The 24,752-nt window shown below is 37.4% G+C and overlaps 4 protein-coding genes, 1 long non-coding RNA gene and 1 other non-coding gene across 13 annotated transcripts; 3 read left to right on the forward strand and 3 right to left on the reverse strand.

The window, feature by feature from the left end:
* The first annotated feature begins 2,717 nt into the window (after positions 1 to 2,717).
* Positions 2,718 to 6,145, forward strand: LOC104777913 (uncharacterized). Of its 2 annotated transcripts, XM_087506873.1 has the most exons (5): positions 2,718 to 3,166; positions 3,459 to 3,605; positions 3,692 to 3,864; positions 3,945 to 5,970; positions 6,079 to 6,145. In XM_087506873.1, exons 1-5 carry the CDS (start codon positions 3,035 to 3,037, stop codon positions 6,124 to 6,126), a joined length of 2,526 nt encoding a protein of 841 aa, XP_087362999.1. In that variant the 5' UTR covers positions 2,718 to 3,034; the 3' UTR covers positions 6,127 to 6,145. The 2 variants fall into 2 exon arrangements, with proteins under 2 accessions (XP_087362999.1, XP_087363000.1); XM_087506874.1 differs by lacking the exon at positions 2,718 to 3,166 and having other exon boundaries at positions 3,453 to 3,605.
* A 407-nt stretch (positions 6,146 to 6,552) lies between these two features.
* TRNAC-GCA (transfer RNA cysteine (anticodon GCA)) lies at positions 6,553 to 6,624 on the reverse strand. Its single transcript has one exon. It is a non-coding gene; the product is annotated as a tRNA-Cys (tRNA).
* Positions 6,625 to 6,705: 81 nt separating this feature from the next.
* On the forward strand, positions 6,706 to 8,586 carry LOC104777914 (FAD-linked sulfhydryl oxidase ERV1). Its single transcript, XM_010502239.3, has 6 exons — positions 6,706 to 6,975; positions 7,398 to 7,475; positions 7,821 to 7,868; positions 8,014 to 8,078; positions 8,157 to 8,234; positions 8,334 to 8,586. The coding sequence occupies exons 1-6, from the start codon at positions 6,766 to 6,768 to the stop codon at positions 8,437 to 8,439; spliced, it is 585 nt and encodes a 194-aa protein (XP_010500541.1). The 5' UTR covers positions 6,706 to 6,765; the 3' UTR covers positions 8,440 to 8,586.
* A 4,170-nt stretch (positions 8,587 to 12,756) lies between these two features.
* LOC104777915 (QWRF motif-containing protein 2) lies at positions 12,757 to 16,850 on the forward strand. The gene is made up of 6 exons (XM_010502241.3): positions 12,757 to 14,549; positions 14,939 to 15,058; positions 15,633 to 15,749; positions 15,843 to 15,932; positions 16,181 to 16,288; positions 16,406 to 16,850. Exons 1-6 carry the CDS (start codon positions 13,083 to 13,085, stop codon positions 16,484 to 16,486), a joined length of 1,983 nt encoding a protein of 660 aa, XP_010500543.2. The 5' UTR covers positions 12,757 to 13,082; the 3' UTR covers positions 16,487 to 16,850.
* LOC104779257 (uncharacterized) lies at positions 16,833 to 20,380 on the reverse strand. The gene is made up of 2 exons (XM_019240817.2): positions 18,915 to 20,380; positions 16,833 to 18,212 (listed from the first exon to the last, which is right to left on the reverse strand). Exons 1-2 carry the CDS (start codon positions 20,297 to 20,299, stop codon positions 17,078 to 17,080), a joined length of 2,520 nt encoding a protein of 839 aa, XP_019096362.1. The 5' UTR covers positions 20,300 to 20,380; the 3' UTR covers positions 16,833 to 17,077.
* Positions 20,381 to 22,609: 2,229 nt separating this feature from the next.
* On the reverse strand, positions 22,610 to 24,207 carry LOC104777916 (uncharacterized). 7 transcript variants are annotated; one of them, XR_015594502.1, is made up of 4 exons: positions 23,882 to 24,207; positions 23,448 to 23,505; positions 23,163 to 23,356; positions 22,610 to 23,075 (listed from the first exon to the last, which is right to left on the reverse strand). It is a non-coding gene; the product is annotated as an uncharacterized LOC104777916 (long non-coding RNA). The 7 variants fall into 7 exon arrangements; XR_015594499.1 differs by having other exon boundaries at positions 23,812 to 24,207; XR_766355.3 differs by having other exon boundaries at positions 23,448 to 23,540; positions 23,812 to 24,207.
* Positions 24,208 to 24,752: the final 545 nt, after the last annotated feature.

Below are 24,752 nucleotides of genomic sequence, written 5' to 3' on the forward strand. Positions count from 1 at the left end.
CATAATGGGAGGATAGGACACCCTTCTCGTTCGGATCCGATGAAGAAGTCCTCGGATTTTGAATACAGCGAGACCGTCAGAACCAGATGAAATCTCCTTGTGTTTGCCAGAATCCCCCGCCAAGTCAGGTAGGTTCTTCGAAGATGAGCGATCTTTCTCGGCCGTGAGATCGATCGAGACAATATCCCTATCTCGCTTGCCAGCGTCACCAGCCTTCCCCTTTTCTCGGGAAGATTTTCCATCGGAAACTCAACTGCCCGAAGCACCCGCGGCACGAGAACTCTAAGCAGACGAATGGTCAACCAAACTCTTCTTTAAGGCCAGTTGCAGTTCCTTTTCTTCCACGGGATCCTTCTTCTTCGGCACAGGCTTACCAGAATACTCGGGAACGCCCATTTTAACCATATTCATGCGACTTGCATGCCCTAAGAATGTGTATCGAGGTTATTGAACAAAGAAGAGGTAAAATGAGCCGATCGGATAAATATAAGATATACCAAGCGAATACCTTTTGACGGTTTCTTGCCTCTAGTCTGGTCCAGCTGGGGAACGTTCCGCCAATCAAGAACTGTCTGCCTCCTTAGTAAATCGCAGACCTCAAAGAAATCTGGAGTCGGCGGCTCAGCCAATTTCGCATACCGATTCTGAAAATCAACAAAGGCAAACTAGTCAATAACAAGCAACTAAAACAAGAAAAGAAGGCAAAGTCCACCTGAGAAACTACCAGGGGACAAATTCCACTCCGTCTTAAAGCCTAAAGACACATCCTCTACTAGGGTATCATCAACTTTAGCGTAAAAGTATCTATTCAGCCAAGTGTGGGTTTTCGTCGGCGGATGATCAATCAACTTATACCCAGGAATCGCGCTGGCATACCAGATACCATTAAACCCTTGCTATCTGGTAAAGCGCATCATATCCTCGACAAAACAAGCCGTCAGCCTAACCCCACACTGGTCGGCGAGATGTTTGAGGCCGACCATATTGCGGGTCGTATGGACGGTAAGCTGAGTCACAGCTATCTGACGACGCCAGCAGTAGTCCATCAAAAAAGCCGGAATCGGGAAACGGAGACCTCCTTTGGTGAAAAAGGGCTCATACAAGCTAATGTACCCATCCAGACAATTAAAAGCCCGCTCATCGGATGTCAGACATACCATGGAAACGTGCCTAGGCGGCTTACAGAAATCCATCATGGCGATTAGCGACTCAACATCACAAAGCGTAGGCCCAGAGTCAAAGGGAGCGTTGGGATAGTCAATCCCTTCGCCAACTTCGACTTCGTCGCCAAACGAAACATCATCGGGCGAATTGACGGATCTCGCTTCGTCACAAGAATGCGGGGAATCAGAGAGGCCAGTTTGGTTAGGTGCAGATCTAGCCACCTCCAGCTCGATGGGTATGTTGGAAGACGAAGAAGACTCCGGGTTAATCCTAAGATCGGGAGAGCAGCCGCGAGTTCGTCCCTCTTTGGTCCGACTAACGAGCCTGCACGATTCCGTCTATGCTTCGGAATCAGACAACCCAAAAGCCGGATTCGACGGGCTAACCCCGGAGGAACTGGAAGACGAGCGCTCCATTACATACTCCTCGCCTGAGTTCGACATTAAAAAGGATCTAGGCCGGCAATTACAACAACAACCCAACCAGGGGCTACTAGTATGACAGGCTAAAACTACAAGAGAAATTATTTACTAAAGAGATAAAAGGTTACCTCGAATTTTGTGGCTGGAGAAGAAGTGAGGAAAACGCTCCGAAGTCCCTCCTTTTATAGGAAGAGGATAGAGAAACCCTCAACGCGGCGATTGCGCGTGAAATGGCACGATCTCCAAGACGCGACGCTTCAATCTCTTTCCCTCCGAAAGGACACAAAACCCTAGTAAGACATTTCGCAAATGGGCCAGGCCGAAAACCCTCAAACAAAAGCTCATTGGCTCGAACTAAAATCGATCACAATGAACTAAGGGGGGACAATTGTTGGATATGGGTTTCACCCCTCCTTATCAGGCCTCCAACCCGACCCATTCACGAAATAGTCAACCTAGCCTTTGGAAGTATTGACTGACCAGGTCATCCCTACCAGGCCGACTTAGCTTCTAGAAGACCCAATAAGGACGGATAGCCCATTTAACGACAGCCCGCAAAGAAGTCGGTCACCGACTTTGCTCCAAGACAATACCACATCGATCCCGAGGCAGAGGGATGAAACGTCCCATCAACTATAAATACCGAGGGAGCAGCATGGAGAAGGGCATCAAGTATTCGGAGGCAGGAATCTGGAGTTCGTCCAATTCTAGCTTTAAGTACTATTAGTCAAACTGAGAATACATAACTCTGTAATCGGCTGATCGGCCTCATAGTGAATACCTTGTAATTCGACGATCTTTGACAATCTTAAATAAAGTCTTTTGTTTCACCTTCTTTAATCATAACCATCGAGCTAGTGCAGTCACTCGTTCAACAGTCACCAGTCAGTAATTTTGATAAGATTAATAAATCATATTTTTACAGCGTTCCATTATATCAAACTGCTGTTTTTACCACCAACTTACATCGAATTATAATATTCTATGCAACTCAACTTCACTAAAATCATGTTACCAATCAGAGCCATAGATGGAAAAGTGAATCTAATAGGAGTGAGATACGAAAAACAAAATAAATCAAGGACACGGGTTGATTCGTAAGCTAAAGACTATCCGTTACTATTGCGAACAGGCACAAATGAGATTATTCATCCCAAAACGAACCGTTTGAGAGAGAAAAAAATGTTGAGGGAAATAAATAAATAAAAACGAAAAAACCAAATATGCCCGTTGTAACGGCTACTTCCACATTTTGTATAATTTTTCCCTAAAACTCAATTAAAAAAAGAAAAAGAAGAGAAGAGTCACCAATCAAATCGTTCTTCTCTCTCTCTCTCTTTCTCGTCTTCTCCAATCGAATTTTTTCTCCAAAGATTTCAACGCTTAATCTGAATCTTCTTCTTCTTTCGCTTTATTAGTAGGTTGATACAGCAAAATTTGAGGATAACATGATTAAAGCCGCCATGGATCTCGGTTGTTTGGATTTGGGATGTCTTTCTTCACTCTCTGACAAGAAAACTGCCGCCGTCGGTGTTTCCGATCCTCTTCAATTCTCTTCTTCACCTTCGAGATCTGGAAAGGTCAGTTCTGATTCGAGATCTTATTTCATTCCGTGTAATCGATTTTGTTCTCCCGTTTGATGCTTCGAGTGACATTGGGTTGAGTAGAAATTAGGGTTTTGGTAATTTAGGCTCTCGTATTGTGGAATTGATGCTTAAACATACCTAATTACTTGAATTTGATGATACCTCTTCACTATTGAAACTAGTTCTTAGTCATGGTGCTTAGAGGCTACTCGAACTTGATCGATCTCTCTATACTCTATTTTTAAGGTTCTCCTGTTACGAATCTATTCGTTTTTTTAAAATGCAGAACAAATCACCAAGAGAGACATCATCAGCGATTAGGAAATCACAATCAAAGAGGTCTTCTTCTCAACGTAAAACCTCACCTCTTGGCTGGTTCCCTCGGAGTAGAAAGGGGGATTCATACCTTAATAGGAAGATTAAAAAGCTACAGGTAATGTTTCTTTCTAGTTTTTATATACTTCCCACTGATAGTTCAATCTTGAATATTGAATTTGATTGTATGGTGTTGTTGTATAGGAGGTTGGTGGAATGAACCAGACGCTTGATGAGACTCTTGGCGACTCTAATCCACACTACTGTAAGATTGTAAGGGAACAGATGGCTGTGAGAGAGGCTGCTGGTAAAGCCATGGAGCTCCGCAAAGCTGCTCTCGTTGAAGCTTCTTGGTGTAGAATACTTCGAGCTGCTAGGTAATTTAACATCTTGAAGATTTTTTTGTGAGGGTACCTCTTTATCTTTTCTTAACTATAGGATTGTTTCCTGTTAATAGGATTCCATGTACAGAAGCAGAAACTTTGATGGAGAATGCAGAAAAGGCTGCAGTGGAAGCTTTTGAAGCGGCATCTGCAATGGGAGTGATAATGCATGATAAACCCAATAGCTCGAGGAAACAATATCGTATCGAAACGTCAGGAACACATGGAAGGGGATCTCCTACTCATACCGTTACTGCGTCTTTCGAAACTGCCTTTGATGTAGATAAAGAAGTAGCTGCTGCTGTTAAAACTGCATTTGCTAGGCTTGCAAACTCCCCCTCTGTCAGTAAAGCTGAGTTTAAAGACCTTCTGAAGAAAATCAGCGAGCATCCTGATGTGCGTGATACTCATGAGATCACTGAGATGTCTTCAGAATGCGACACAGAGTCAGATTCTGAACTAGGTATTCTACAAAAGGTTGATGAGGAAGTGGCTGAATGCGAGGAGACTCCATCTTTCAAAACGAGACAGCTAAAAGTCAAAAGGCGGCAGTCCTTTGGAAAGTTTAGCAGAGAGAAGCTGTTGGATATGTTGCTTGAGAGGCTTCAGGGCTTACAAGAAGATCATCTTTCAAGTCTTGCCTCTGTAGTTGCAACTTGTGGTTTAAATGAGGCCTTGAGGGGACATACCACGAGCATCGACGAACCAACCGTTTCAGAACATGGGAATTCTTCTTCAATGGATATAAGATCAAGAAGAGATTCTAAGTGTGGGTCCTTAATGGAAGGAAAAACAACAAGGAATGGAACAGAGACAGAGATTCCGAGTTTGGACAAGTATCTTGTTAAGCACATGACCAAATTAGAAAGAGAAGTCTATGAAGCCAAAAGGGCTTCAAAGGAAAATTCTGACAAAGACAGAAAGGTTCCTCAAGGTGTTGCAAGTGATCCTGTTCCAGATTTGGGAAGCCTCCTTGTGAAACATTCTTCAAGGCTTGAGAAGGAGATAGAAGAAGCCAAGAAAAACTCTGGAATGAATTCTAGAAAGTACCAGAAGAACTCAAGCAGAAACAAAACGTCAATGGATCCTATACCCGACTTGGAAAGTTTGCTAGTGAAAAAGCATGTTTCTGGACTGGAGAAGGACGTTCAAGAAACTATAAGGAACTGCGGAAAAATGTATGAGAACGTGAAGAAGCCGGGAAAGAAAGAGAGTTCGTCTGAGGTTCCCAGCCTGGATAGTTGTCTGGTAAAACATGTCTCCAAGCTAGAGAAAGAAGTCCAAGATGCAAAGAAGAGAAACCAAGAAGAACTTGATTCAAGAAATTTAGAAACTGTTTCAAGTGTGGCGGCTGAAAAATTGGGAAAAGAAAACGTCGAGTTGAACAATAAAGCTGAGGGTCAAGAAGAAAGCTTAGACAAGATCTTGGTCAAGCCGGTTCACAGGTTGGAAAGAGAAAAAGTTGCATCAGAAGCATTTTATGGAAATCGGAGGATTCAAAAGAGAAAACAAGCAGCAAAAACAGACTCAGATTATGAGAGTTTGGACAAAATTTTGGTGAAACATGTTCCAAAGCTAGAGAATGAGAAGCAGAGGTTCAAAACTGAATTAGAAGAGACGAAAAACTCAGTGAACAATAATGAAGGTAGCTTGGACCAAACACGGGAAAAACATAACCAGGGACCTGAGAGCACGAAGACGGCAAAACCAATTCTCACCAGACAACAAATGAGGGATATAGAGATACAAGAAACTTGGGGTGGTTTAGGCCTTGGGGAGTCAACGATCAATAGCCAGAAGAGACTCGAAATCAAGAAAACGGAAGCTACTGAGCATTTGGGAGAAGACACAAGACCGATTCTTACTAGAAGACAAGCGAGGGACAAAGAAATGCTAGAAGCTTGGGGCGGTTTAGGACTTGGGGACTCAAGCCTGCACCAAAATAAGCAGAAAACGAAACCTGAAACCGAGAAGACAGAGAAAGCAATACCACTGGCAACAAGAAGAAAAGCAAGGGATAGAGAGATGCAAGAAGCTTGGGGTGGTTTAGATCTCGGGAACTCGATTCGACCGAGTCTGTCAAAACTTGAAAGAGAGAAGGTACACTATCCTTCTGCTGCAATTCGAAAAAACAATTCTGATTTTTTGTCCTAATAACACAACAATCATTTGAGCTTGTTTTTTGCTGTTTGGTTCTCTCATTCGCAGGCTGCATGGATTAAGGCCGAGAAAGAGGAAACTACTGGAGGAAACTAATGTGAAATGGAACAGAAAATAGAAAGATATGTAGATTCTTATAATAAATGGACAATTAGATCATAAGGATGTAGCTAGTTTCAAAAAAAAAAAAAATATTATGTAAATTTCATTTGGTAATAGTTGTAGCGTGTATGTAATAAAGTTTTCTTTTGTTATCAAGGACCAACTTTTAAAAAAAAATTACATCAATGTGTTGCTCAATCAGATTACAAATCTTTGTGTGAAAAATATCATAAAATCACGAACAAATTTGAATAACAGACGTTAAATTCTGCAAACTACTTAGAAAGCATTGCAATTTGCAACAAAATAAATGATCAATATGTAAATAAATTTAAATTATCAAGCTGGAATAAACCATAGTCAAATATATATATATATATATATATAGAAAAAGTCATTTTTAAAATGCAAAAGAGTAAAAGGGCCCAACCGGGTTCGAACCGGTGACCTATTGATCTGCAGTCAATTGCTCTACCACTGAGCTATGGACCCAATTGTTTTATTCACTCTTTATCATAATTTTGATCTATTCAGACAAAACAAAAGCAACAACACTTGCGAACAATTTGAACACAGTCCTTTCCTTTGTCTCTTTAGTAAATTCGGAATTCCCAGACAAACAAAAGAAGCAAAATGGGTGAGAATCCATGGCAGCCACTTCTCCAGACCTTCGAGAAACTATCGAATTGCGTTCAAACTCACCTCTCCAATTTCATCGGCATCCAAAATACTACTCGTCGTTCGTCAACCACAGTCCAAAACCCAGTCATCTCCGTGGATTCTTCTTCTTCTCCACCAATCGCAACCAACAGTTCCTCTAGCCTTCAGAAACTCCCTTTGAAGGTACAAATCTATTCCGGTTCCAAAAAGTTAGGGTTTTTTTTTGCAACTTTTCAAAACCTTTCATCTGCTTATTATGATCACCAATGTGTTCGATGAAATTCCCCAATGTACCTTTTCTACCTTTTCTGGGTCAGAAATCGTCTCCCTTGGTTTCGTTACCAAACATATATGGTTGAAATTTATATACTTTAGTTCATTTACTACATTATCTTGAAACTTGATGATTTGGAGTTTGTGTAACTAGCCATAAAATTAAGAGGCTGTATATCTTGTATCGAAGTTTAAGGGTTTCATTACGAAAAAAATTCACCTTTAAGCCCCTCATTGATAAGAATTTGGTCAGTGTTATCCGACCTTTCCCATTCAGCAATAGATTTTGTTGATACGAAACACCAAACTTACTTCATGTTCATTCTTTTCAGGAAAAGTCTATAGGTCCTGTGACTAAAGAGGATCTTGGGAGAGCTACATGGACATTTTTGCACACTCTTGCTGCGCAGGTTGAGTCTTGCTTTCGTTTTTTTCTCAAATTAGTCGTATTTTACACTTCCCTTGAACACCCGTGGTGCATGAGGGATAATGAACAGACTTAGATGTTCTTTTGCGTTTTGATTCATTGTTTATTGGCAAGTCTTTGCGCGAGTGCTCTTTGATTAGCTTTTGGTTCTTGCTTTAGGTTGCTCTGTGTTCATTGGTTTTACAGATTGAAACAAATGTTTCCATACTTCTATCTTATTACCTTGATGAGACCTCGAGCAGTTTTTTGCGTAGATGTTTGTGGATTGGTTAAACTAGAGTATGTATTCTGAATCAGATGTTTCTTTTTTTTTTCTTTTTCCCATCAGTATCCAGAAAAACCAACAAGACAGCAAAAGAAGGATGTAAAAGAACTGGTACAACTCTTCCTGCCCTTGTCTATCATCTTATTTACTTTATTGACTTTAAGGCTTAATTTTTCGATCATTCGTTCTCAAGAACCTGCACTCCTTAAGTGTTCTTCCTGTGAAAGCTAATAGTGAACCACCTCTTTTTCTGTAGATGTCGATACTCTCTCGAATGTACCCTTGTAGAGAATGTGCGGATCACTTCAAAGAAATCCTAAGGTAGTGCTATCTCTTAGCTCATAGCAACTTACTGTAGTGGGTTTTGATCACTCGTTCTCTCGGTTCTGTGTATAATAGATCAAATCCCGCACAAGCTGGATCGCAGGAGGAGTTCTCGCAGTGGCTTTGCCATGTACACAACACCGTAAATAGAAGGTAACACTGTAAAGAAGATTAATGTTAAATGTAGCGAGGTTATTGTGGGAGCATTCTTGCATATCTCAAATCAATGTGATTCTTAAATTGGTTTTGCAGTTTGGGGAAATTGGTGTTCCCTTGCGAGAGAGTGGATGCAAGATGGGGCAAGTTAGAGTGTGAGCAGAAAAGTTGTGATCTCCATGGAACTTCTATGGACTTTTAGACCCATTTTTATTAACTACTTTTATTTGTATTGACCTTGATAATATATAATTTATGAAATTTACAACAGAAAGAAAAAAAAGAGTATCTTTTAACTATTTACAATCCTTTTCTAAGAAATTTCAAGTAAATAAAGACTTTGAAAAAATGGAGGAAACAAAAGTTGTTGATGGAGATGTTCGACTGATATTTGATAGTGGTAAGTGGTAACTGGTGAATTATTTAACATTTAGTTAAGTTAAATAATTACAAAAAAAAAACTGTCGATTACATTAAAATTGATTTGACGGATTAACTGAAATAAATCGTTAAAACTTAAAACATTAATTACCAATTCTTAAGTAATGTATAAAACCAATATTTGAATGTTTGATAAGTGTAAATGTATGGGTTGTTGGTTATACTACATTTACCATCAAATTTAGCTCGTGCTCAAATTTCTTCTTTAGTTATATTTTTTATTCTTCTTCCTTCCATACTTTTTCGTGTGCTATATATATGTGATGAAACGTTACCTCTAAGAAACTTGGGAACGACTAAAAATCAAGTACTTAAAATCACATCTTAAGTTTGATTCAAGGGCACGCATAATTAGATAAATATAATACTACTACTGTACTACATAATTACTTGATTACGAATTTACGATGGACAATTTTAAAATGTTTTTACACCAGCTCTCCATGTGTATCATGTTTTGTGCAAATCCCATAAATAATCGAGTAAATATTGAGTTTTGAGATGCAAGATAATCTCAAGAACTATCCTTTTAATATAATATAGAGAATATTCTATTTGGGGATTAACTAAAAATTTGTATTTCTCACCATTACATACTTAATAAAGAAACTAAGCTTGTTCGAGACTATTCATAATATAGTGGAATGTTGTATACAGTGAGTATAATTATTACAGAAACAATACACATTATCTATAAATAAAGTGAAGATCCTTTGAAAATAGCTTTTTTTGAAGAAGAATGTGTTGGGATTAAGTGGAAAGGATGTTCTAAGTCTGGAAAGCAGAAAGGTGACCCAATATTAAAATCTATAATTGTTACTTTACTACTTGTTTGTCAAAAAGGGTTTTAATATTTTAATTACTTTCAAAGTTTGCTAACTATTATTGGTCTCTCAACTGAATATATAAAATGATTAGTCAATAATCTATGGAGTATGCTTCAAGTCACATGATCTTAAGAAACTTGGCTGATAAACAATTTAATATTAAATCCATAAGTGACTTGTTTTTTAAAAATTAATTATAAGTAGATATGGGGCTTAACAAGCTTATTAATAAAAAGGCAACCAAAAACCTACCACAGTACAAGCGTGTAGTTATAAATCAGACCTAACGTTAAGAATTTATAAAGATCTCTTTTATAATTTCAACTACAAGTACCCCAACAATGACATCTAACGAATCGTCTAGTTTGCATCGTGATCATATTGTTATAGATATATAAGTTAAACAACTTTAAAGCTAAATGATTTAAGGTACTTTCAAAACTAAATTACTTTTAAGCTAAATGCTTTATGGTGGTTTTAAAACTCTTCAATATAACTAAAATAAAAGAGAGAAAAAACTGCTAAATTTGGATTGACTTGTCTATTGATGAAAATAATTTTTAAAAATGTTACAATTTGGATATTTTGATTAAGTTCTCACAAACTGCAAACGATTACTGGCATTTGGTCGCTATGTTTTAGGGATTAGAACTAGACTTGCATGTCACTTTTGTCCTGAGAAATTGTTTCATCCAGATTTCAACAAAAAAGTTGATAGAACGTATATAGTTTAATGATTTGTATTATCGCTATCACCGTTTAATAAGTTATGTTCAAATCTTATAGTGTGCTTTGGTGAGTTATAGAAAATAAAAAAAGAAATGAAAACTCAATGCAAATAAAAAGAAAATCATTGCACTGTACGCTATTGCTTTTTTAGTGTAATGAAGTTGTCAAAGTAGTTAGAGAGTGTTTTGTGTTTGTGTGAGAGAGATATATGGGTCTTAACTTAAAGGCCTTTTTCCCTTTTTCCAATTAATAACAATCAAATAGATGTCATCCCCTCACCTTATTCGACATTTTCGGTTTAGTGGTTTAACCATAATATTTATTTTAATTTAGCTTGTAAGATTGATTATATAATATGGATTACTACATTTATAGTTTGATACAATATACACAACCTTCTTCGTTCACGTATACAAGCTGAACACAATCCCGGAGTTCTGGGGGTGTGCCTGCCGTCCGTATTCTGCTTTCGAATCGATTAAGGTAAGTACTTTTCGGGAAAATAAACTCATTTGTTATAGTATTAATATATATCATAAAGTAATTCCAACCCTCAAAACAATTATGTTGGGTGAAATTATGCCTCTATTCATTAAAAAATAGTTATAAACAAAAAATATGGAAATAATGATAAAATTTTGAATAAATGATTTAAAGTTTAATACTACTACAATATAATATAATTACCATTGTCATATATATAACGAAAAGCTATTAATATTTGATAGTCGTAATTACCAGTTTACCACATAGTCCACCATATATATGTGCATGTAAATATGATGTCGAGAAATGAACGTTAGATAAATTCTAATAAACTTTGGTTATCTATAAATTAAGAGAGTTGTTTAAGAAAGCTTTGACTCTAAGCAAAAATGACTAAAAATGGACTAACTAATACTCACTCGAAAGCAAGAAAAAATATTAATGGAAGCTAAAAGTGACATTACATCTCTTTGATTTTCAATTAGTATTTCCTTAATACCAATGGCACAATACATCACTTTGCTTGTAGTTTGAATTACTACTATTTATTTATCTCTCTCTCTCACACACATACATACTAGTATGAAAGTTTCTTCCTTAAAGAAAAAGTTTGACCGTATCTTTTTCTATTTAGTTGACTATATCTTGACCGTAGACGACCAAACCAATCAAGACTCAAGAGTAGACGTATTTCTTATTTTAGTGGATTTTTTAATTAAAAAAAAATATAGAATTCGATATGGATCTAAATCATAATATGTACACATCAATGTCTCTACCAATGCGTAAAAATACATACTGTTTTTTTTCGTAAAGAAGAATAAACTCAAATTTCTCATTAGGCATATATATTTGAGGGGGAGTAATCGTTATTATATTTGAAACGTAAGAATTGGATAATGCCGAAGTTGCCGACGACGTATTTGATTGTCAGCTTTCATGGTTCATATTCTAGAAATTAGTAAATTATCATTATTCATTCACTTATTTATATCTCTCTCTTATTTTCATTTTTTATTCCAATTTTGTTTTTTATTTTATTTTTGCTTGTATTAGTTTGTGTATATATTTATCGGTTAAGATTTAAGATAAAGATATTAGCGGTGAATTAACAAACTTTGAAAGCCAAGGAAATGCTCTCTTAAGTAAAAGAGAGCCAAAAGTAATCCTCAGTGACAATTCTAAGAAAAGTATCAATTTGAGCACATGCAAATATTCAAATCAACTTTTCAAAAAGCATAAAGATAAATAAAACCCATATTTTCTATAAACTGTTTTTGATGATTAAATTAATCTCAACAACATGATGTATAAATATCAATAAGCAACATATAACGAATTATAAGTAGATTTTTAAAACAAATATAGATGGATTATTTAAAAATTTTATGCCATAAAACAACCACGATAGCTGGAAGAGGAAAAATCTCTACTCAAATTCAAGTTTTTTTTTTAATTATGGTTAAGTTAGCTAATGGCATGTGAGATCACACAGATTTCTGACAATACTGAAACTTAACAAACTAAAACTTTTTGAGTTCATATAACTATTTTCAGATAATAGTTTCAATTTTGCATTGGATTCTCCATGTATATATATATATATATATATATAGATTATTCATGCTATTATTTCTATATATTCTACCTAAATACATACATGTCGATTGTCATATTAAAAAAGTTAGTTCATTTTTCTTATTTTTCTCATTTTCTGTCTTCAAGAAAAAAAATGCAAAAAATCATGGTTAGTATTGTTAAGTGCTTCAAACTTGAAAAGAATCATATCTTACTGTGGGAATTAGAAAGTAGAAAATGCCACAAAAACGATACTATTTAACTTCTGATCTTCCATAAAAAAAAGGTTAAATAAAGAAGATTAAAGAATAAACATCCAAAACCAAAACAAATGATTAATTAGAATTTAAACATATAGTTTAGGGCAAAACGAAGCTTTTAAAGTTGATGTAAACCTCTAAAAAAGCAAAAAAATAATAATATTAAAATAAACATATACTAAGGAGAAAGCTCTTCTCATACACACACATAAACAAAAACAAAAACAAAAATAAAAGTTTCTCAGGAAACCCCAAATTCACAAACCCCACTTACAATTTCTCCCCACATCTCCCCATCTCTCTCTCTCTCTCTCTCGTCTCCTTCGGCTGTGAAGCAAAAAAAAAAAAAAAAAAAAGCAAATCCCAAAATCCTTCTTCGATTTGGTACCCAAAAATCTCTGAAATTTTTCAGCTTTGGGGTCAGTGTTTTGGGGGAAGAACACACAAATCTCTTGAATGCAATGTGAGGATCACTAAGGAAGAAACAAAAAAAATAAAAAAGGAATAGTTTTTTTCCGACGAGAATGGTGGCTGCAGCGATTTCAACCACTGAACAAAGAAACCCACCTCGAGATCGACAAGATAAACCTCAACCCGTTACCAACAATGGCGGGCAGAGACGACCCAGAGGCAAACAAGTCCCTTCTCGCTACTTATCTCCTTCTCCTTCTCACTCTGCTTCTTCCAACACCACAACCACTACCACAACCACCACATCCTCTTCCTCCTCTTCTTCTTCCTCTGCTGTGCTCAGAACAAGTAAGCGGTACCCATCTCCCTCGCCTTTACTCTCTCGCTCTACCACGAATTCCGCTTCTAACTCCGTCAAAACGCCGTCTTTGTTACCTAAACGGTCTCAATCCGTGGACCGTCGTCGACCCTCTCCGGCTCCCGTCGCTGTAGGTAGTGAAATGTCGGCGGCTACGAAGATGCTCATCACTTCCACTAGGAGTTTGTCTGTTTCGTTTCAAGGTGAAGCCTTTTCTCTTCCGATTAGTAAAAAGAAAGAGACTACTTCCACGCCTGTTTCTCACCGGAAACCTACTCCGGAGCGGCGGAGATCGACGCCGGTTCGAGATCAGAGAGAGAACTCAAAGCCTCTGGACCAGCAACGGTGGCCTGGAGCTTCTCGGCGAGGGGATTCTGAATCTGTTGTGCCGAATTCGCTTTCTAGAAGCTTAGATTGTGGCAGTGATAGAGGAAAGCTTGGATCTGGGTTTGTTGGGAGGTCAATGTTGCATAATTCTATGATTGATGACAGCCCTAGGGTTTCTGTTAATGAGAGGTTGAGTTTAGATTTGGGAGGTAGGGATGAATATTTGGAAACTGGAGATGATAGCCAGAGAAGACCTAGCAATGGTCTGACGTCTAGTGTCTCCTGCGACTTCACTGCTTCTGATACTGATAGTGTTTCTTCTGGTAGCACTAATGGTGTTCAGGAATGTGGCTCTGGTGTTAATGGGGAAATCTCTAAATCTAAGAGCTTGCCTCGCAATATTATGGCTTCTGCTAGGTTCTGGCAAGAGACTAATAGCCGGTTAAGGCGGTTGCAGGATCCTGGCTCCCCTTTATCCTCTAGTCCGGGTTTGAAAGCCAGTAGTATATCATCAAAATTTGGTCTTTCGAAACGGTTTTCTAGTGATGCTGTTCCTTTATCATCTCCTCGTGGTATGGCTTCCCCTATAAGAGGTTCTGCTATTCGCTCTGCCTCACCAAGTAAGCTTTGGGCGACAACTACATCATCTCCAGCTAGGGCACTTTCTAGTCCTTCTCGAGTGAGAAATGGAGTTTCTGATCAAATGAACGCTTATAACCGCAACAACACGCCTTCGATTCTCAGTTTCTCTGCTGATATTAGGAGAGGGAAAATTGGGGAAGATCGTGTTATGGATGCACATTTGTTGAGGCTTCTGTATAACCGATACCTACAGTGGCGGTTTGTCAATGCGAGGGCAGACTCTACTGTTATGGTGCAAAGATTGAATGCAGAGGTATGGCTTAATTCTGAGTTTCTCATTTCCTTTTGGGGTCAATAACTTGACTGTTATGGATTTGTGTCCCTTCTGGGATGTAAATACTTTTAGCCACTGCAGCTATAGGTAGGATCTTGATGCTACAAGTGAGCTTTTATGGAAACTCATCATTTAGGCTCCTAGGTGTCATCATCCCAGATATTATATGACAATTTGACGATTAACCTTAACCATGAGTTTTTTAATCTTACTGAACTAATACAGTGAAAGAGTAATCTTACTGAATAGGGTATAATTTTTTTTATCTTTCAAGATCATGGTTTTAAGTATAACTAAGTCTTTATTTCTAGCGGTTTCTGGCGTAATACAAAGTGTAAATTTCCTCTCTTGCTTTTTCTCTTTGCTAGAAAAACCTATGGAATGCATGGGTATCAATCTCGGAACTACGGCACAGTGTCACTTTAAAACGAATCAAGTTGCTTTTGCTAAGGCAAAAATTGAAACTGGCTTCTATTCTGAGGGGACAGGTAAGAATTTCATCTCTTTTAAGTTCTTACAATTTCTTACTTTAAAAGGGCCAATGTCCCAATTCAGACGTTTTCTTTTATCTTCTAATTTTGAGAAATAACAGTTATTCTATGGAATTTAGCTTAGTGATTCCTTCTTTCCGTAAGAAGAAAATAAAGTTTTGGATATAACTCAATTATGTAGAATGGTATCTGTCCTATAACGTGTTTAGCAAATAAATTTGGACTCTAATTAACTATTTATGTAGGTAGGTAGATTTTTATATCTACTTTTAGAAGTTGGTATACTTAGATCTATCTTTAGAAGTTGGTATACTTAGATCTACCTTTAGAAGTTGGTATACTTACTTGCTTAGAATCATCCCACAATACAGTATTTGAATCTTTGACAAGGAATCATCATAAGAAACATGAGATTTTATTTATTTTTGAAATGAAAACTGTAGTAATAGTAAATCCCTACAGGAGAGGCAGCAGATAAGAAAATATAAAGAGATTATGCATATATATATATATATTTTTTTTTTTTGTATTAGTAATACTTAACGTGTTTGCTGTGTTTATTTAACTGTAGATGGGTTTCCTAGAAGAATGGTCTCTTCTGGATAGAGATCATTCAAGTTCTTTGTCTGGAGCAACCGAATCCTTGAAAGCCAGCACGCTTCGTCTACCAATAGTTGGGAAAACCGTGGTTAGTAATTTTGGGTTGTAAACCTTGATATGATTGCTTAATCTAAAAACTTTAGGTTATTAGAAAAGTTAATATGTTCCTTGAACTGTTTAGGTTGATATCCAAGACCTCAAGCATGCTGTTAGTTCAGCTGTCGATGTAATGCAAGCTATGTCATCTTCCATATTCTCACTGACGTTGAAGGTATAAATGCTCTGTCTCTCTCAGGTTTTTCGAAGTTAAAACACATCTTTTGAGTCTATTGAACCTTTTGGGTCTGAAGTGTTACCTATCTTGAGTTATTCTATCACAACCCTTGTTTTTATGGTTTTCCGAAGTTAAAACACATCTTTTGAGTCTATTGAACCTTTTGGGTCTTAAGTGTTACCTATCTCGAGTTATTCTATCACAACCCTTGTTTTTATGGTTTAAACTCATCTATGTCCGTTTAGGTGGATGAGATGAATTCTGTAATGGTCGAAACTGTGAATGTAACTGCTAAGGAAAAGGTTTTGCTTGAAAGATGTCAAGATTGCTTATCAAGAGTAGCAGCTATGCAGGTAAAGGGTCTTTATCTTCATCTCTCTTTATAATTGGTTTCTTGTTTTCGGGTTTAGATTACTTCGCGATGTCTCTACTCATTTCTGACATTGCATTTGTGTAAATGCAATTACCAGGTTACGGATTGTAGCATGAAAACGCACATAATACAACTAAGTCGGATACCAATCACAAGCAGCTTGACTTCACAACTGTAGAAAAACTGATCTTCCTCAAGAGAACAGATTTGTTCTTTTTGACTACACTACTCACCAAGAACAGAGTTGCTAACACGGGCCATTTCTTTCCACGAATCCCGACCTTATCGTTTTCAAACCAAGATCAAGGTGAGATTCGCGGATTATCATCTCTCCCTCTCTTGCTCTTTTAGCTCTACGTTTGTTTTTTTTTTTTTTAAGATTGCAGGTAATTCCTCTAAAAGTAAGTAAGCTTAGTTTTTATATACAGAAGTTTTTCTAATGGTTCTTTGGCTTGTGTACATATAAAGATGTAGTAATGTATGATCTGATGAATTACTGATTGTCTCCGTTTTCTAGTTCTAGACTTGATGCCGTTCTTTCATATTATGATGTCTTGTCATTTACTCGTTTCTAGTTGTTAAAAAGAGGACGCTCTCACCTCAACTCTAATTGTTCCTTTTGCTTTTGTGGGGAACCTCCAAAAAGTTTTATAACACTAGTAAGAGTTGAAAACAGTCCCACATCAGGGGTATGAGATAACAGAAAGTAACCTAGTCCAGAATTTTATAGAAGAACAAAAAAAAAACTAATCTAGAATTGGTAAACAGTTTAAAAAAAGTTAAAAAACTGAATCCTGTTAGCATTGGTACTTCCTTCTTCTTGTCGAAGCTCGCTTGCACTTTCAACGTCTCCTGGCGACAGCACTTTGTTCGTATCTATCAGTCCCTCTAAGCTCTGCTTTGGGTCAGGTACATGTGTTACAACACCAACATTACCACCAGGACTCAACTTGTCTCCTTGGGAAACGGCCTCCACGTCCATGCTGTCTTTATGACCTCCGAGAGCGCCTTCGTAATGAAGGCGTTTGTGTCCACCGAGGGATTGTCCCGTGGGAAACACTCTATGACAAATAGAACACTTGTGGAGTTTACCAGATGGTGCCAACAACTTTTGCCTCGTTTTTTCTCCAGCGTCAACAAGAAGCGGCTTAATCCTGTGGCCAGCCTTGTGACCACCTAAAGCTTGGAATGTAGAAAACTCTTGTCCACAGACACTGCACTTGTACGAATCAGGCTTGTGCAGCATCTGCCGTTTCGGTTTCCGTAGGGGTTCCGTTTGAGGTTGTGTTGGTGAATGCCGTTTGTGAAAGAGAGCAGCGATTTCATCTTCAGACAGAGAAGAAGAGGAAGAAGGATCTTTAACATCATCATCATCAGAAGAAGATGAACGCTTTTGCCCTCGTCTTGATCGCTCAATATTTTCCACCAAAAGCTCAAGGAAAGCGTCGTTATTAGCGAACCCTCCTTGTCTTTCTTCTTCTCGCGGGTTAGTTTCCAAGAAGGATGAACTCTGTTCCGAGAAACAATCTTCATCATCACCAAAACGCTGTCTTTGAGACCGCTCACTACTTTCCAAACCCGTGTCATTCGAAACGCCGTCGTAACCACACCCTTCTTCTTTTCCTCCTACTCCTTCTAAGAATCTGTGTTCTATCGCTTTTATGACTCTGCGTTCCGAATTCGGATCTTGATCACCAGTTGCAGAACAATTACGTTCGATCGTTCCCAAAAAGCTCTCAACGAAAATATCGTCGTCGACTGGTAAACCGTCTTTGTTTTCTTGCATCCAAAGTTCTACTTCTTTCTTCATATCGGCCACAGACATCGACGGCGAAACTTGATTCACCTTCGTTAAGATCTGTCTCAAGTGCGTTGAGATAGCCATACCTCTTCTCTTCCGATATCTATCAGATTAAAAAAAAAAACCCTACTTTTTTTCCTTGGTGACTACGAAAAACTTGGGAGACTTTGTAAACAAACAAACCAGAGTTGAATTATTATTATAGAGATATAGAATTGAGTACTGACTGTTTTCTTGACGGATCACTCATATATATACTAGTTTTATAGTCGGTTAGGTTTTTTTGTTGCTGGAGGTCTCAGAATATCTTTAGGTATAAGTTCGATTTCTATTTCTTGACTGGAGTAGTTTTCCTAAATTACATAAAAAAAAGTCAAGTTATTATTTTACATTTTTTTCTACTTTTCCTTTTTCTCCCGACTGACTTTTCCTTTTTTCTTTTATTTTAATCTATTTTTTTTCTTTTTCCCAAATACTAGTTGCTTTCTTGCGTTACAATTTTAACATACTCTGTTTTTAAGAATTGACTCTTTTAAAGTTTCAATTTTTAAAGATTTCTTTAATCTAAAAGGCCCAATTAAGTTTCTGTTTTTTTTTTTTTTTTTTTGTGTGTGTTTTCGAAGATGTTGCAAACTGAAATTACTCAACACAGAATCTTGGTTAGTAAACTACATTATAATATGCATTTGTTTAATATATAAACCGGACGAATGAACATGTGCAAAAATCATAACAACAAAGTAAGACCCTTAATCATAATAGTAGAATTGAAAAAAAAAAAACATTTCTTGACAAGGCTTAGTTGATTGCACTTTCAGCTTCCTCGACATCTCTGACTCCAGATTCATCAAACTCCGGTGACGGCGGGCTATTAAGATCTATCAATCTTCTTTGGCTCTGCTCTGGTTCCGACACATTTGTTACACCACTCCCATTACAGCTAGCACTCCACTTGTTTTCTCCAAGAACAACCTCCTCATCCTGACTACGTTTCTGACCCCCGAGACTTAGCTCTAGATTCACCAAATTTTTAACAACACTCGCATCACTGAGACTCCACTTGTCTACACTGGGAACAATCTCGTCCTGACTGCGTTTGTGACCACTGAGAAGAACGTTTTCACTAACACTTAAACTCAGTTCTGGATCCAACACTTTCGTAACAAGGATCCCATTACTATCGAGACTCAACTTGTGAACAACCTCGTCCTGATTGCGTTTGTGACCACTGAGAAGAACGTTTTCACTAACACTGAAGCTCTGTTCTGGATCCAATACTTTTGTAACAAGGCTGCTCCCATTACTATCGGGACTTAACTTGTGAACAACTTCGTCACTACCCTGTTTGTGACCGCCTAGAACGCCTTCGTAGTGACGGCGTTTGTGTCCACCTAGTGCTTGTCCCGTCGGGAACACAACATGACATATAGAACACTTGTGGATCTTCCCAGAAGGGGCCAACATCTTTGTCCGCGTTTTATCTCCAGCGTCTACTCCTGCGTTTTCAACAAGCGGTTGTGGCGGCTTAACCCTGTGGCTAGCCTTGTGACCGCCTAATGCTTGATACGTAGTAAACCCTTTTCCACATACGGTACACTCGAACAGATCAGACTTCACAGGCGTCTGTTGTTGAGTTGTATGAGTCTGCGTCTGCGTTTGCGTCTGTGGCTGCGTTTGCGGTTGTGGTATTAGGGTTTGTGTTTTAGATTGCCGATCATCACGGGAAAACTGGATGAGAGTGAGAGCAGCGATGTCATCTACAGACGGAGAACAAGAAGAAGGATCTTGATCTTCACCCAAACGCTGTCGTTTCAATCGTAAACTATCAAACCACGGCTTATAGAAAACTGCATCGCTTGTAAACCCTTCTCCTACTTCGATTCCGTGTTTCATCGTATCAGAAGAGTCGTCACTAGTAGAACGCTGTCGTATCGTCAATTGACTACTTTTAAACCTAGGAGACTCAACGAAAACGGCGTCGTCTTTCTTCTCTGGCCGGAGTTTAAAGCGTATGCGTTTCCAAGAAGGATCTTCTTGGCCGTCATCATTACCACGAAGAGAAGAAAACTTTCGCTTTGGTCGTTCGTAACTTGTCAAATCGTCTTGATTGAGTGGCTGTAAGAATCTGTGTTTCAGAGAGGTGAGTTTTCTCAACGGCGGACACTGATCAAGCGTTGTTTTAAGATCCATACTTCTCCGATACGTTTCACAAGTTTTTTTCTTCTTTTTTTTGATCAAAACCCTAAGAAACTTTTGGAGTGATTAACAAAAAAGAAAGATAATGTTTATGTGTCTGTGTGGACACATATAATACTATTATTGTAGTTTTTAAGTCGGTAAACTCTTTGTTCACTGTTGTGATGATAACAATTGAAATAGGGGGTTATTAGTAGAAAAGGAAAAATATAATCCCGGGATATTCTCCATTAGCTTAATCTCTAATCTTTTAGTGTAAAATCTAGTATATAGAGAGAAAAGGAAAAGTAAAAAAAATAAAAGTAAATTTTTAAAATTTCCATATAGTGAGAGTGAGAAATAAAAAACGACACTTGTTAAGAAGAGGGTTAAGTTAACCCTAATAAAAACTACTTATTAGGTTAAATGCTATTCACTGCCAAAAAAAAAAAAAAAACTTGTATATTATGTGTTGGGCACGCATTGAATCAGACGCGTACACGTCTCATTGGTTTATCTTTTCTTTAATTAAATATCATATTTTTTTCCTGTAAAATTCATTAATTGATAAAGTTCAATTTTATCAAAAAAAATATATACACACAACGGTAAGTCACAAACAGGTTATGTGTTTACGCACGGTGGTACGGCGATCTCTTGGCGTTCGATGAAGCCACATCGTCAAATCACGCGGAGATTCTAGCCATCCATGAGGCCAGCCGTGAGTGTGTTTGGTTGCGGTCCATGACTCAGCATATTCGGACGGATAGCGGCTTAGAAGACAGCAAGGAAGCAACCGTCATCTACGAGGACAATACGGCTTGCATCGCCCAGCTCAAGGAAGGATACATCAAGGGAGATCGGACGAAGCACATACTGCCGAAGTTCTTCTTCACACATGAAATACAAAAGGCCGGAGAAGTTCAAGTGGTGCAAGTACAGTCATGCGACAACTCAGCCGATCTCTTCACCAAAGCATTGACATCGACGTTCAGGAAGCTCACGCACAAGATTGGAATGCGAAGGCTTAAGGACTTGGAGTGATGTTTGGATCAGGGGGAGCAATGTGTGCTGTACTCTTTTTCCTTCACCAAGGTTTTGTCCCATTGGGTTTTCCTGGTAAGGTTTTAATGAGGCAGCATCCCCTAAGCACATTGCAGCGATCCCATCCAACATGGCACGGTCATTTCGTCCAAGGGGGAGTGTTGTAAAACACTTGTGGACTCTATAGACCGGTCCGCTCACAGTCCGTTAGGACATGGCCTTACGGCCCATATACCGGTCCGCGCATGTACGGCCCATATATCGGTCCGCGCATGTACGGCCCATCGGCCATTACTTTACGGCCCATGGCCATTGCTTCACGGCCCATGGCCTATCTTATGTACTCGTTTGCTTTATGGGCTTTAGCCTTTGTACTCCTATTATATATACTTGTAACCTCGACATTCATCAATAAGACTAAGAGATTTCGCTCCCTAAATCCTCTAGTTTACAACACCCGGAATATTCTCCATTAGCTTAATCTCTAATCTTTTAGTGTAAAATCTAGTATATAGAGAGAAAAGGAAAAGTAAAAAAAAAGAAAAGTAAATTTTTAAAATTTCCATATAGTGAGAGTGAGAAATAAAAAACGACACTTGTTAAGAAGATGGTTAAGTTAACCCTAATAAAAACTACTTATTAGGTTAAATGCTATTCACTGCAAAAAAAAAAAAAACTTGTATATTATGTGTTGGGCACGCATTGAATCAGACGCGTACACGTCTCATTGGTTTATCTTTTCTTTAATTAAATATCATATTTTTTTCCTGTAAAATTCATTAATTGATAAAGTTCAATTTTATCAAAAAAAAAAATATATATATCCATCAATTACCTACATTAACAATAACATAATGGGAAAAGGAGCCAAGGTAATTTTTTTTTTTTCTTAAAAAACAACTTTACCATTTTGTTTAAAAAGAAGAAGATTCTTTGTAGGTGTGGGTGTTGTGGCGTGGCGTCGTTCCTGGGACAAATGGCATATTCTCTACCATTCGTTCGGGGATATAACTTACTAGTGAAATAAGCAAGTAGAAGAAGACTAGTAAGCAGTACACTCGTACGTGATAAAGTATCTTAAAACAAATTTTATTCTTAATTTTTTAAAAAAGTGAAATTAAGAACTTCTTAAGAAACTTTAATATTTCATAGGTCCATTAAAGGTTTTTAAAGTTGAGGTCTTAAAAATATTTTTCTTTGTAATTGTAAATTATTACGAATATTTGAATCTAGCACTGAAACTTATTATGAATATATCGAATCTAACATTATTCGACCGTCTATCTGAAATTTCTTAGTCCTTTATTAACATATATATCAGATACGTAAGTGGTTCTTTACCCTTGAGGAATGAAGCAAATATGAAGCCCATGCGAAAGATTTCATTACAGAAACATATGAACAAAGAATTAAGCTCTTTGGCACCACATGAGTAATTCTGTGAGAGTGGCAATACGGAATTCCACGGAGAATCTGGTAAAGATATGTCTCTCCAAAGAGTGAATGAACAGCTCTAATCAGCCTATGTTGAGTACTAAAAAGACCAGGAGGAAGTATGACATCATGACCAACCAAATAGCTCAATAAGACAGTACTTTTAGGAGTTTCTGGTCGGTTAAAGTGCTTCACATAAAGACTGCATTAAGCTGGGCACATAAAGTTTCTAAGCACTCACTTTGATCAGATGTAGATCCTTAGAGAAATCACCAGATACAAACGCTTCTCGCTGTGCACTACACCCTGCAACCTGTGAACAAACAAAACAAAAAAATCAACCAAAATTAATTGTTCACCAGATTCATGATGAATTAGTTTTCGACAACTGCATACGTACTTGACAATGTTGCTGTGCTGCATTTCTTTCAAGAGGGAGATTTTCTCTAATTTGCTGTGCTAGGCACGCCGTCTTCATCCTCCTGCTCAAGCCGGACCTTCTTCAAAGCTATAGATAGTCTCATTGGTCACTTTGTCTCGTGCCTTATAAACCACACCGTAAGTTCCTTCACCAATCTTCGCAACTTTCTCGTGCTGCATTATTAGTAAGAGCACTTTTAACAGAGACTCTCGTCAAACAAAGAGTAAAGCAGTGACAACGAACTGAAACAACTATTAGACGAACCTGATCAATCAATTCCAGAATAACCAAACTGAAGCAACTCTGGCTTGCACATGTAAATCTGAATGTCACAACACAAGTAAGCGAAAACTTCACCTACAGATTAGAATAATAAAACATCACAGGCTACATTTATTAAGCTATCTCAGCACATTCTACAAAGCGAGTGTTCTACGAAATCAATCTCAAAATTGAAAGTCAAATTGTACAAAAAGACGCAGGAAACAAACAAACATACAAAAATCTCAGAGGACAAATAAGAAAGATAAAACGAAATCCAGAGCAGCGAACTCGTATATTTCAAATCCAGAGAAACTCGGAGCTAAGCGAACAATCATATAAACACAGACGAGAGAGAAAAAGCAACCAAATATCTGATATGTTCAACCAAATCGCGATCGGATTGATGATTCGAGATTGTCGATGGTGTCTCTTACGGTGGAGATGTGATGCCGCCGGTCAAATCCAATATCCAACTGAATCACCGACTAAATGACCTTCAATTCTATCGTCGTCTTTTCTGCGGAGATGATATGGAAGTCGATGGGATCAAGGGAGAGAGACGAGAGAGAAAATTAAATAACAAAAAAAAATAAAATAAAATATTTATTTTTCTTCTATCCTATCAGAAACTGACACACTCAAGTTTAAACATACCAAAAACATATTAGGTAAACAACAATTATAAACTAAATCATACAAAAAAAATTAAATTTTATCTGTTATAATACTTTAGCAACTCTTAAGCAACTACTTAAATTCTGAGATACTCTAATTACCAGATTTTTCTTATAATACCGACGTGTTTCTGTAGACGTGATGTGGCCAGATTAGGCTATCTCTGACATATGTCATTAGTTCATTTCAAACACATCATCCAAGAGAATTCACTTTTTAGTCTCTCTCTTTCATTATTTTCTGACGTTTCTTGCAAATTAGGCCATGAATAGTAAAGTAATTAGTTTTTAGATGGTTTTTGGTTTTTAGATTTTAGATTTTGAATTTTGGTTTCTAATTTCTTAATTTTTAGTTTTTGCTATTGAATTTAAAATTAATAAATAAAAAATCAAAAACTCAAAAATTAAAAATATTCTCGTTGAAAATAATTATTTTTTACAAAAACCACAAACTATAGTTTTTAATTTCTCTTTGCAATTGCAAGAAACCATCCAAAAACTAGTTTCTCTAAATTCAAGAGAATCTGTTTTTTGAAAATCTTGAATCGTAAAAAAATAGATTTTCAAAAAATCAGAATCCAAAAATTACTTAAAATGTAGTAAACATTCAAGGCCCTGCAAATCACACTTA

The sequence above is a fragment of the Camelina sativa genome, chromosome 3 (genome assembly GCF_030686135.1).
Source record: "Camelina sativa cultivar CO46 ecotype springtype chromosome 3, ASM3068613v1".
Taxonomy (NCBI): Eukaryota; Viridiplantae; Streptophyta; class Magnoliopsida; order Brassicales; family Brassicaceae; genus Camelina; species Camelina sativa.

Bases quoted from the DNA above. Each gene is read 5' to 3' on its own strand.
- LOC104777913 (XM_087506873.1), top strand. From the start codon at position 3,035: ATGATTAAAGCCGCCATGGATCTCGGTTGTTTGGATTTGGGATGTCTT. The intron at 3,167-3,458 runs GTCAGTTCTGAT...TTTAAAATGCAG, and splicing joins CACCTTCGAGATCTGGAAAG to AACAAATCACCAAGAGAGAC. The intron at 3,606-3,691 runs GTAATGTTTCTT...GTTGTTGTATAG, and splicing joins GGAAGATTAAAAAGCTACAG to GAGGTTGGTGGAATGAACCA.
- LOC104777914 (XM_010502239.3), top strand. From the start codon at position 6,766: ATGGGTGAGAATCCATGGCAGCCACTTCTCCAGACCTTCGAGAAACTA. The intron at 6,976-7,397 runs GTACAAATCTAT...CATTCTTTTCAG, and splicing joins TTCAGAAACTCCCTTTGAAG to GAAAAGTCTATAGGTCCTGT. The intron at 8,079-8,156 runs GTAGTGCTATCT...TGTGTATAATAG, and splicing joins CACTTCAAAGAAATCCTAAG to ATCAAATCCCGCACAAGCTG.
- LOC104777915 (XM_010502241.3), top strand. From the start codon at position 13,083: ATGGTGGCTGCAGCGATTTCAACCACTGAACAAAGAAACCCACCTCGA. The intron at 15,933-16,180 runs GTATAAATGCTC...ATGTCCGTTTAG, and splicing joins TATTCTCACTGACGTTGAAG to GTGGATGAGATGAATTCTGT. The intron at 16,289-16,405 runs GTAAAGGGTCTT...TGCAATTACCAG, and splicing joins CAAGAGTAGCAGCTATGCAG to GTTACGGATTGTAGCATGAA.
- LOC104779257 (XM_019240817.2), bottom strand. From the start codon at position 20,299: ATGGATCTTAAAACAACGCTTGATCAGTGTCCGCCGTTGAGAAAACTC. The intron at 18,213-18,914 runs CAACTAAGCCTT...TTAATCTGATAG, and splicing joins GAGGAAGCTGAAAGTGCAAT to ATATCGGAAGAGAAGAGGTA.